The sequence below is a fragment of the Heterodontus francisci genome, chromosome 16 (genome assembly GCF_036365525.1).
Source record: "Heterodontus francisci isolate sHetFra1 chromosome 16, sHetFra1.hap1, whole genome shotgun sequence".
In the NCBI taxonomy this organism is placed as follows: domain Eukaryota; kingdom Metazoa; phylum Chordata; class Chondrichthyes; order Heterodontiformes; family Heterodontidae; genus Heterodontus; species Heterodontus francisci.
Genome location: NC_090386.1, coordinates 67,904,363 through 67,917,168, shown reverse-complemented (window position 1 = coordinate 67,917,168; position 12,806 = coordinate 67,904,363). Strand labels below are relative to the sequence as shown.

Here is a 12,806-nt window from a genome sequence, read left to right as displayed (position 1 = left end):
GTCGGGTCGGATCAGGCTCAGGGCAAAATCAGAGGGACTCTGGCCGGGTCAGGCTCGGGTCCACTGTGGTTCGGGTCGGGTTCTTTTTTCCTGACCTGAGCAGGCCTCTAGGCCAGAGCAGGTAAGGTTGGTGGATTTCCTCCTCTACAGGGCATTAGTGAACCAGATAGGTTTTTACAACAATCTGGTAATTTCACAATCATTATTAATGAGACTGGCTTCTTAATTCTGAGCTCATGTCTCTGGATCATTAGTCTGGGTCTCTGGATTAGTGGTCCAGTAACATTACTATTATGCTACTGACCCCCCCCCACCCCAATCAAAGGAAAGGAGATAAAAGGTTATGGAAACAGGGTGGGTAAATGTGATTAGGATTATTTGCTCACATGGAGGTTAAATGCTAACGGTGATTGTTTGAGCCAAAGGACTTGTTTTCATATTGTAACTTCTATGTACTTCTATACCTTCATTAAAACAGCAGACCACAAATATAATCAAGTGTTGTAACCAAACCAGAACATGCTGAAAACACCCAGCAGGTCAGGCAGCATCTGTGCAGAAGGTTCACATTTCAGGAATGGGCCTTTCATCACAACTGGAAAGTATTACAGATAAGCAGCATTTAATAAGGAACAAGCAAAAGAGGTTGGCGGGGGGGGGGGGGGGGGAGGGGTTGTGGTAACAGACACACAGGAAAAAAATGACTTATAAAGTGTTTATAAGTGCAGATCAAATGGATGGTAAAATGGTAGGTGATATTAGCAATAGGAGGCACAATGAGGGAAATCAAAGACTGAAACGGCACACAGAGACACAGTGAATAGATTAAGAGGTGGGAGATAGGCAGGTAGATAGGGAAGCATGAAGAACTGTCAAAAGTGGAGAAGGCTCCAGCAACCTGGCAGTGAGGAAAACTGGTGGACACCAAGGATGCTGAGCACCTCATCAGCGTACTGTTTAGGTGTTTTGTTTCAGATGTTCCATTATCTACAGTTTTATTTTTGGTCTGTTAAGACTACCAGCTGTGATTTCTGCCACTTTGACTCTGAACTTTAAGCTTCACCCTAAAACTGCCAAAGATCTGCATTTTGCTGCAGAAAGTACTCAACTGCTAACAGACACCTTTTGCGGGTTTAACCTGATTTCAGTGATTTGAGCGGTTTCCGCATACCAGCAGCTGACATTTGAAAACTGGTTCCACCTGAATTGTACCTGGCGTCTGGCTGCAGGAAGTATTAAAAACCATCCCCCAAAAAATCTGGCAGATAGAGCCAGAATTTAAAGTGATTCTGCTCCAAGGCAAAACTGAATCCGGCTTCCTAGATTCTCGTTCTTGCAGCCTTTTCTTACTCAAGTAAACTTCGGAGCAGTTTCATGGACATCCCAAAGCAGGTCCAAGAGGCTGGTGACTGAGTGTGATGGAACAGACCTTGCGAAGCTGCCTGCCCTGTCTGGGGGTGCTGTGGGATCGAATCTGGCCCGAACCCGTTCCCTCCAACTCCTTTCAAAGTCGACGTGAGGTCGCCGTCATCTCGGGTCCTTTCCTGGAGTCTAAACTCCCACAGTTGAGCCCAACTCCCGTCCTACCTCTCAAATCCGGAACCGTCTATGCTGCTTTGTACGATTTCGAGGCCAGGTCGCCAGAAGAATTGTCCCTGAAAAAAGGAGAGAAACTGAGTGTCATCCGAGATGAGGGAGACTATTTAGTTGCACAGAAAACTACCGGCTCCCAAGTGGCTGAGGGCTTAGTCCCTACCAATTATGTTAAAGTCATTGAGAGTTTTGCAAATGAACCGTAAGTATTTTTTTTATGGACAAATGCAGCACGTGCTGCTATTTCCTGCTGAGTAATATATAAATTATTGAAAATCATTCAGTATAAACACTTGGCCCCTTGGCAGAAAGATTTGCATTCACATAGCACCTGGAATACAGTAGTCAAAAGACCTGAGATATTTCGGGCAAGTCCCGGTCTAAAACGCTGCGGAATTTAGGGCGGAAGTGAGATACGGGGGTAACCTGCCTCTTTGACCGAATGTTTGGTCACCTGTCCTCTTCTGGTCTCCATAATTGGTGGCTGTACTTTTAGCTGCCGAGGGCCGGAACTCCCTCCATAAACCTCTCCACCTTTCTTACAGTGGCCACTGCTCCAGTGACCTGGATTCGGTTCTGGGTACTGCCTGTGCGGAGTTGCTCTCCCCGTGACTGTGTGGGTTTCTGCCAAAGACTTGAAGGTTGATAGGTAAATTGGCCATTGTAAATTGCCCCTAGTGTAGGTAGGTGGTAGGAGAATTGAGGGAAGGTGGGGATGTGGTAGGGAATATAGGATTAATGTAGGATTAGTATAAATGGGCGGTTGATGGTTGGCACAGACTCGTTGGGCCGAAGGGCCATCTCTATGACTCTTATAATAAAAGCAAAATACTGCGGATGCTGGAAACCTGAAATAAAAACAAGAAATGTTGGAAACACTCAGCAGGTCTGGCAGCATCTGTGGAGAGAGAAGCAGAGTTAATGTTTCAGTGACCCTTCTTCAGAACTCTCCACCTCTCTTTCCTGCTTTTAAAACGCTCCTTAAAACAGACTCACTTGACCAAGCATTTGTCAACTGCCATAATATCTCCTTATGTGGCTTGGTGTCAAATTTTATTTGGTATGCTCCTGTGAAGCACGTTGGGACATTTTGCTACATTAAAGGGGCTATATGATGCATGTTGATGTTGTTGTAGTTGTTGTTGTAGTAATAGTAGCAAGGCCCCATCCATAAGTTTCCTGCAATTGCACCTGCCCAGAGACACTCTCCTTTAACATACGACCAGGTTTTAGGCGCTGCTATAAACAAAGTAATTTTTTTCTGGTGTTTTATTGAAGCTTTTTGAGTTTCTAAGATTTATCAGCATTGAGACCTGCACTCTACATTCTGTTTCTAGGAATGCATTTTTTACTGGAATAAATGTCACATTAAAAATTGAAAAGTTTCCCCGATTGCAGCTTCTGAATGTGCATGAATGATGGCTAAATGAGTTGAGACTTCAATTTTCATACTTGAAGAAGAAATAGCTGTTGTGTGTTAGGTGCTTTCATCAGGCCTCCATTGGTTATGTTGATTTGCACTCAATTTAGGTCTGGATATGTTTGAATGAAATTTGCTGGAAATTTGAATGTAACTTAACATTGGCAGAAAAGGGGCAGAGTGGACGCACTTTCTGATCTAACATCCGGATTACGCCATGGGAAAATTCCAGGCCAGTGGGCCTTATTTTCCTTCTGGAGATGGGAAACAGATGTCGGGACTGTTTCCGGATCTCGATCTTGATCTGGGGAGGGGGTTTGGGGTGGAAGCAGTCACAGCCCCCGACTTTCACAGAGGCAGCCTGCCAATTGGCTGGAGAGCAGGTTGAGCAGCAGGTTAGTGGCCACGGGGGCGGGAATGGAGGTGGAACTGTGCAAGTGCGGGCCCGATTTAAACGCACCACGGCAGCCATTACTGTGACTGCCATTTGACTGAAAGAATGGATGCAGCAGTTATGGAAGAAGAAAGGCAGAGGGCTGGCACCTGGGGCATGGCTGCCCCTTGCTTCGCCAATGCTGACAGGGAGGTCCTCCTTGAGGCTGTGAGGGAGAGGAGGGAGGTCCATTTTCCAGAGGGTGGCAGGAGAAGACCGCCCTCCCAAACAAAGCAGGCATGGATCAAGATTGCTGAGAACGTTAGCAGACCAAGTATGGTGAGGAGGAACTGGGGTCCAGTGACAGAAAAGGTTCAATGGCCTTACTCACTCTGGCAAGGTGAGTGCAACACCAGACCCTCATGACTGGCCTCTGGGTATTGGACCTCCAGCAGACACTCTGGCTGAGGAACCCAAGGGCGCATCTGCTCCTAAATATGGTAGGAATGTGTGTCCAGGTTACCTATTGACCCCTCAGCAAGACTGAGAGCCGTAGTGCTGCTGAGGACCTGCCGGTACTGAAACATGCAGCTTCCTATGTCAGTGAGCCGCTGGCATTGGCCATGGAGGCCAGTATTGCCTTATCTCCCTCTCTCTTGTCCTTGCTGGAGAAGAGGGCTCATAATGCTCAAGAATGGGCGCTGACAGGAGGACCCGTGCCCCATCTTCACATCGTAACAATGGAGGAGGGAGCTATGGAGATTGCCAGGGTGGCTCCCCAGGAGCAAGTCAGGGAAGGTGAGATGGGCATTCCTGGTGGAGAGAGTGAATAGATATTGCAATCCGTAAATGAAGTGAGTGATGAGCGCTCCACCCCATCCGACAGCATGCCAAAGACTCAGCTGCATTGGGAAGCCTCAGGACTGCAGAGACTTCTGCTCTCATAGGCTAGTTCTCATGTTCTCTTCTTGTGTCTCCCACAGGCTCAGACATGGCGATTCCTGTGTCTGCACCGAGGCAAGCACTGGCATCACAGACATTAGAGCAAGCACCGTCATGTATTACACGAGCGCAACCTCCACCAGCACAGATACAGTTACTTCGGTGGGTTCTTGCCTGCAATTAGATAGGATGGTATTGGGTGATGAACAGGTTGCAAGTGAGCAGGAGGAGGTGAGAGAAGTGGAGGCAACTGTGGGCAGTCCCCCCTCAGAGGATGGAGAACAGACAAAGTCATGCTCAGCTGGTCCCAGATGCAGGGCTGCAGGAGTCACAAGAAAGGAGGCTCTACTTAGACCAGCAGCAATAGATGTGTTCCCACATGTCGGAGTTCCCTGAGGCACTGCGGGGTCATGGGCTGAGAATCGAGGAGTCCAATCAGCTTATGTGAACAACCCTGGCTCAGGACTTATGATGAGTTCCTCCATTGACAGAGTGGCCAACCTCATGGAGAGCCAGGTGTGGGAGCACTCGGAGTGAATGGAGGAGCAGCACACTGACGAGGACAGAATGCATAGTACATTCTGTAGCCTTGACCAGTCAGTGACGCTAGTGGCGCTGATAGTGCAGAAATGTTTGGAGGGGATGCCAATTGCATCCCAGCTGGTTGTCCCCTCCAGCCCTGCAGAGCACCAGACAAGGGCTGAGGCAGTCACTGAGGAGGATAAGAATGCCATCCCTCACAGGGCATCATCATTATTATCAGCCTCCTTGACCCCACTGACTAAGGGACAATCTGTGCAGCAGGGCCCAGTGACAGAGGTTGCTACTGCATTGACACTGGCGCAACAGCATCTGGAGGTGCCCCCACTGGCATCTCCATGACCAGGACAACCGACACATGCATCTCAGCCACAAGCAGAGCCAATCGAGCACCGCATATAAATGGTCGAGAGCAGAGGCCACTGCGACGGGCAGAGCACTGAGTGGTTCACTAGTGTTTGCCTCACCTCTTTTTCAACACTGTAAATATTGACACATGATGCCAGACGTCTGAGCTTCCATTCTTTAAGGGCAAGAGATGAAAAGAGGGAAGAGGTGTTGCAGGGAAGCAAGGGTCCTCGAGGGAGTCTGTGAAACGTCTGGACAGATGTGCATCATTCATTGACAGTAAGAGTGGATCTATTCCAGGCTACATCTTCAATCGAAGTGTTCTAACAGACAGCTTAAAGTGAGTTCCACATGCCATCCTCCTGGGTTAGAGGGGTTCAGCCGAACAGTGCTTGAATCAGATAATCCCTGATATTAATGACAACCTGACAAAACTCTAGAATCCTGCAGCAGCTCCGGCCACCTCCCTGTACAACCATGGCACCTCTGTGTTCTGCATCTTCATCCTGCTGGGAAAATAGAGTACGAGAGCAAGCTTGCGGGGAACGTAAAAACTGACTGGAAATGTTTCTATTGGTATGTGAAGAGAAAAAGATTGGTGAAGGCAAATGTAGGTCCCTTATAGTCAGTAACAGGGGAATTTATTATGGGGAACAAAGAAATGGCTGACCAACTAAATGCACACTTTGGTTCTGTCTTCACAAAGGAGGACACAAATATCATACCAGAAATGTTGGGGAACACAGGGTTTAGTGAGAGGGAGGAACTGAAGGAAATCAGTATTAGTAGAGAAATGGTGTTGTGGAAATTGTTGGGATTGAAGGCCGATAAATCCCCAGGGCCTGATGTTATGCATCCCAGAGTACTTAAGGCAAGTGGCCCTAGAAATAGTGGATGCATTGGTGGTCATCTTCCAAGATTCTATAGACTCTGGAACAGTTCCTACAAATTGGAGGGTAGTTAATATAACCCCACTATTTAAAAAGGGAGGTAGAGAGAAAGCAGGGAATTATAGACCAGTCAGCCTGACGTCGGTAGTGGAGAAAAATCTAGAGTCCATTATCAAAGATTTTATAGCAGAGCACTTAGAGAACAGTGGTAGAATCGGGCAGAGTCCGCATGGATTTACGAAAGGGAAATCATGCTTGACAAATCTACTAGAAATCTTCGAGGATGTAACTAGTAGAGTTGATGAGGGGGAGCCAGTGGATGTGGTTTATTTGGACTTTCAGAAGGCTTTCGACAAAGTCCCACATAAGAGATTAGCGTGTAAAATTAAAGCGCATGGGATTGGGGGTAGTGTATTGCGATGGATAGAAAATTAGTTGGCGGACAGGAAACAAAGAGTAGGGATAAATGGGTCTTTTTTCCAAATGGCAGGCAGTGACTAGTGGGGTACTGCAGGGATCGGTGCTAGGACCCCAGCTATTCACAATATATATTAATGATCTAGATGAGGGAACTAAATATAATATCTCCAAATTTGCAGATGACACAAAACTGGGTGAGTTGTGAGGAGGATGCAGAGAGGCTTCAGGGTGATTTGGACAAGTTGAGTGAGTGGGCTAATGCATGGCAGATGCAGTATAATGTGGATAAATATGAGGTTATCCACTTTGGTAGCAAAAACAGGAAGGCAGATTATTATCTGGTTATAAACTGAGAGAGGGGAATATGCAGCGAGACCTGGGTGTTCTCGTATACCAGTCGCTGAAGGTAAGCATGCAGGTTCAACAGGCAGTAAAAAAGGCAAATGGTATGTTGGCCTTCATAGCGAGCGGATTTGAGTACAGAAGCAGGGATGTCTTGCTGCAATTATACAGGGCCTTGGTGAGGCCACACCAAGAATATTGTGTGCAGTTTTGGTCTCCTTATCTGAGGAAGGATGTTCTTGCTATAGAGGGAGTGCAGCAAAGGTTAACCAGACTGATTCCTGGGATGGCGGGACTGACATATGAGGAGAGATTGAATCGGTTAGGATTATATTCGCTGGAGTTCAGAAGAGTGAGGGGGGATCTCATATAAACCTATAAAATTCTAACAGCACTTGACAGGGTAGATACAGGAAGGATGTTCCCGATGGTGGGGGAGTCCAGAACCAGGGGTCATAGTCTAAGGATACGGGGTAAACCTTTCAGGACTGAGATGAGGAGAAATTTCTTCACCCAGCGAGTGGTGAACCTGTGGAATTTGCTACCACAGAAAGCAGTTGAGGCCAAAACATTGTATGTTTTCAATAAGGAGTTAGATATAGCTCTTGGGTCTAAAGGGATCAAAGAGTATGGGGAGAAAGCGGGAACAGGTTACTGAGTTGGATGATCAACCATGATCATAATGAATGGCGGAGCAGGCTCGAAGGGCTGAATGCCTACTCCTGCTCCTATTTTCTATGTTTCCTTTTCCATGTCTTGCTGCTCCTGTTCCTCCGATGAGCTGTGTCATTTCAGGGCCACACACTCTTCAAGACCCACATCTTTCGAGAGGGCCATTTATGGAGAGCGCAACAGACCAGTACAACAGTGAGATCCTTGCAGGAGTGTACTGCAGGGTGCAACCTGACCTGTCCATGCACCGGAACCGCATCTTCAGAAGTCCAATGGCCTGCTCAATAGTGGTCCTTGTGAGCAGATGGCTTCAGTTGTAGCTTCTCTGTAGCTCTGTCTTGGGATATCTTGGGATAAAGGGGTGAGTAGCCATCTCTTCAAGGGATAATCCTTGTCCCCCAGAATCCATCCACTTAGTTGGGGCGTGTGGGGATGGGGGGAATGCAGAGCTACTACACCCTGGATTGCCAGAGGATGAAGGAGTCATGGGAGCTGCTAGGAAAGCAAGTGCACACATGCAGGAAGCTCTTGTGGTTGCAGACTAGCTGAACATTGAGGGAGTGGAAGGCCTTCTTGTTGATGAATCTTACTGGCTGGTCACTCAGTGCCTTGATGGCCACATGGGTGCAATTAATGATGCCCTGCACCTGGGAGAATCCAGTGATGGAGGCGAAACCCTGGAATTGAATGTACTGTCCAGCTCTTGCAAAAAGGGCATCAGTGACCTGTGAGATGCAGCTGCTTTCAAGACCCCACCAAGGTCTGAAGCTGATCTGTGGAAGGAACCAGAAGCAAAGATGTTCAAGGCCACTGTGACTTTTAACGGATACAGGCTGGGCATGGCGAGAAGTGTTGTGAGGTCTAAGGTCTTCCGCCACAAGGGTACAAATCTCTGTGACTATCTACCTGGAGAGTTGCAGCCTCCTGCGGCTTTCTGACATCTTAAGGTAGCTCCATCTTCACCAGTAAATCCTACGCTGGAGGTATGATTTGCATTTCCTTCCTGCCCCTCGTCCCTCTCCGCTGCCCCCCTCATGCCCGGGGCTCTACCTCTCCTGCGGAGGATGTTGCTCCCCAGTGCCACTAGAGCCAAAATCTGAGAGTCGTACTGCCTTTATCAGCTGTTACCTTCCTTGTGCCCAGCTGGACTCCCTATAACATCTAAAAGCTTTACCTTCTCCTTTTATGCCTCCGCGATGCCAGACCAGTGAAGAGCCCATGCACTGCGTGAGCATGCAGTAACCACTCTCCTCTCAACCTGTGCACAACAATGGCACCTGTGTGCCAATGGTTGAGTGTCCCTCTCAGCTGTTCTCCCATTTATGGGCCCACCTAATTTCTGGGGGCAGCCACAACTGGCTGTCCGCTGTGTTGTCACCTCCATGCACCTGGTCTGCCCCGACCCAGTGTGCAAATGTGCGCCCCCATTAAGATTTTTCATTACCCTGGGCCTTTCACACAGATTAGGTGTCGAAATTCATGGGATGTGTTTGTGTTGTTGCATTTCGCTGTTTGAATGACTGCAGTGATAAAGAAGGATGTGTCCATGACGTTACAGACACATCAAAACAGTCAGTGGTCAATACCGAGATGAAATATTCACTAATTTTCAGGTAAGAACAAGGAACTTACAGTACTAATTCAGATAAAGTACCTGTTTTTGAAGAGCTAAGTAGAGGTGTTGAGTTCTGTTATTGACCTAGTTTCAATTTCCCTGAACATGGGGTGTGTCACTCCCCTATAGCTTAATGGATAGGGATATGCAGTTATACAGAAGGTTTGGTTCCAATCCGTTGGGTGACAGTATTTGAAGGATTAAGACTCTTGAACGCAAAAGGCAAAGGAGACTTTCATCATATCATGCTGGGCTCGGCTTGAAGCCAGGTACAAAAGATGAAAAAAACAATGAACTGCATTTATGTATTGCCTTTCACAACCTCAGGACATCCCAAAAGCACTTTCCAGCTAATGACGCACTTTTGAAGTGTAGTCACTGTTGTATTGTAGGAATGTGGCAGTCAATGTGTGCATAGCAAGCTTCCAGTAAAAGCAATGTGGTGATGATCAGAGAATCTGTTTTTAGTGATGTTGATACTAATGACTGTATCAATGACTGCATCAATGACTGCAATGTGTGTGTATGTGTGTCTCTGTCTGCCTGCAATGTCACTCAAAATGAATTTTAAACCCCAGGAACCGGTAATACAGCATCGCACACTGCTTTCAGTAAAGGAGCAACAGTGAGAGAAAATGAGCATGAGATTAGACAAGGAAAATTATTCTGAACGCTCTTCATTATAAGTAAATACACATAACTGGTAGAAATTAGAATAAAAATTATACAAATTAACACATTTTTGCTAAGTCAGTATATACCTTGGTTTGTTAGAAAATTGAATTCTTCCAATAAATTGAAGTATTTTATTCCGCATGTGTTGTACAACATCATAAAGGATTAGAAAACAGCAAGTCAGAGTTTGTATAATCAATTGCCATATTTTTCTTGCACCGTGAGTTTGAATTATTTTCTACTGGTTAAATTGAGGGGTTTCTGATGTTAGGGATTGGAACAGTTTCCTTACTTTGGGAACCCACTGTTACAGTTGAGCACTTGCAGGTCAAGATAGGTGTAAGATTTCTTTCAGTCTTTGCAACAATGTGTCTTAAATCCTACCTTACAGTTCATTTGTCTGAATTTTGCATTGCCTACACTACCTGATCTGATGGCCTTTGCAGTGAATTTGCCAAATTGTAGTGTTATAGTGTTCCATTACATTCTTTGTTTGCATAAGTGCTGACTAAAGCACTTGCAGAAAATCAACTACATTCCAAATATGACTTCCCACTCGACATCCTTCTTGGCCTCTATGTTAGTGGATATTGTTAATATTTCCCTATCCTCAGGCACCATCCCTCTCCCCTTCAAAACCACTAAAATCATCTTATCTTCAGTCATCATCAATTACTGTCTCTTTCAACTACCTCCAACTTTCTATTCAAGTTCCTTGAATGTGTAGTTGCCCCATATCTCCATGTCCGTCTCTCCCATAACTGCCTGTTTGAATCCTTCCGATCCAGCTTCTGCCCATCGCAACATCAAAATAGCCTTAGCCTCAGGCCCGAACAACATCCTCTGTGACTGTGGCCATAGTTCTTTATTCCTCCTCACCCTTTCTGCAACCTTCAAGATGGCACTCCTCCAGCACCTCTCCTTTGTTGACCAGCTCTGTGGGATTACCCTTCATCTGCATCTTCAGCAATGGCATCTCTCCCCACTCCTGCAACTTCACCTCTGCTGTCGCCCAAAAGTCTACTCTTTCGACTGTCCTATTTCCCATTTACATGCTGCTTCTCAATGACAGCATCTGCAAACACAGGTACAAGACCAGATTCTTCATGTTTCTACAATCCTTTGCCACTAATTCCATCCCATTTCCTGACCACAATCTCAGGCTGAACAAGACTGTTCACAACTTTGATCCCAAGTTGAGCTTAAACCCACCACAAGACCTCTCTGCAACACGGTCACTTATTCTGCAGACGAATGGAAAGACTACACAAAGGGATATAATTATTCATCAGATAAGGTTGTAATGAATGAATTTTTAAAAATTCATTTGCAATTACACAATCCATCCACCTTTTGCATGGAATCTTGTGATCAGAAGGCAAAGGCAGAATGATAGATAGTCAAGACAGGTAATGGCCCGGATTTCCCTGTCAGTGGTGAAGTGGTGGCATTCACCGCTGACTGGACCAAAAAAATCCATACTTACCTGGTTATAAAAGCAAAATACTGCGGATGCTGGAAATCTGAAATAAAAACAAGAAATGCTGGAACCACTCAGCAGGTCTGGCAGCATCTGTGGAAAGAGAAGCAGAGTTAACGTTTCAGGTCAGTGACCCTTCTTCAGAACTTACTTACCTGGTTCATAGGTGGTAGCGAAAGCTTCCTCTTCTTGCTGCAGCAGCGCCTATCGTTTGGAGAAATAGCGAGGTTTTTCACCAGCTGAAGACATGTCCCTTCAACTCAATGGCAGGAGAGTTTTTTAAAAATAATTTTAAATATTTTAAAATTATAATACTTTTTAAAACAGTTATAAACTTCTTAGTACTTTTGACACTTTATAACCGTTTTAAAAGTCTGTTCCTTGCCACTCAGCTTCTTTCCACCACCCCGCACCCCGGCTCCTCTCGCCCAGCACCCCCTGCTCCTCTGGCTCCTGCCCCCCCACCCCCCCCCCCCACCCCACAGCCCCCACCAACTCCACAGCCCCACTGTTGTCGAAAATAGCACTTGATGAAGGAGAAAAACAGTGAACCTGCCTGAGCACCCCATCGAGTGCTGTTTCCGACATCGGGCTGAAGAGCCGGGTTGTGGGGGCGGCAGGAAGGAGGGTTGCTTGTGTTGTGGGAGAGAGGAGCTGGGCCCAGGGTGAGGAAGGGGAGGCAGAGGAGCAGGAAACGAGATGGGGGAGCCGAGGGAATCATGAAGAACTTTTTTTTAAATTGCTAATGATAACAGTCTACAGCAACGAAATCTTGGATTTTATTGTTGATATTTTCATCTACCCTGCCTGACAGATTTACTTTTCACTAACTTTGCTGACTTACACTTGTGATTATGAGCCCTAATGTTTTGCACCTAAAAATCCGTGGAAGTTGTGGGTAATAGGCAAAATTCTCGAATTAATAGTCACTGCCGCTTTAAGAATCGAATGGAAGGACCATCATTGTGGGCTCCTCTGCAACCCATTGAGGCGTACCGCAATGTCTGGATTTCAGGTCACCAGAAACTATGGCGTCATTGTGTCCCTCAATAGCGGCGAGCTTCTCAATGTTCACTGCTATTGAGAAAGGAAAGTCCGGGCCATTAAAGAACTGAACTGGAGTCTGGGAAGACTTTAATAAATGTGTGAGCATTAGTTTATACTATATATTTTTAACACAATTTGTTGAATGCCCATAGTGAGCTCTTTTAAAGTAATTGATTAATGCTACAACTATTAACGTAACATAATCTTCAGATTATCCAAGACTCTGCTGTCTATATCCTAACTCACACCAAGTCCCATTCACCTATCACCCCCTGTGCTGGCTGATCTACATTGGTTTCTGGTTCAGCAGTGCCTCGAATTTAAAACTCTCATCCTTGCATTCAAATGCCTCCAATAGACTTGCTCCAACCTATCTTTGTAACCTCCTCCGGCCCTACAACCCTCCCAGATCTCTGCACTCCTCTGATTCTGGCCTCTTGTACATCCCC

The 12,806-nt window shown here is 46.2% G+C and overlaps 1 protein-coding gene across 1 annotated transcript in view; it reads left to right on the top strand.

Annotated features, from left to right (window-relative positions):
- The first annotated feature begins 1,233 nt into the window (after nt 1–1,233).
- Nucleotides 1,234–12,806, top strand: part of srms (src-related kinase lacking C-terminal regulatory tyrosine and N-terminal myristylation sites) — a 69,596-nt gene continuing 58,023 nt past the window's right edge. Inside the window, exon 1 of the mRNA XM_068048335.1 lies at nt 1,234–1,795. Coding sequence (XP_067904436.1) covers nt 1,419–1,795 — 377 coding nt within the window. The 5' untranslated portion in view covers nt 1,234–1,418. The remainder of the gene's footprint in view (nt 1,796–12,806) is intronic.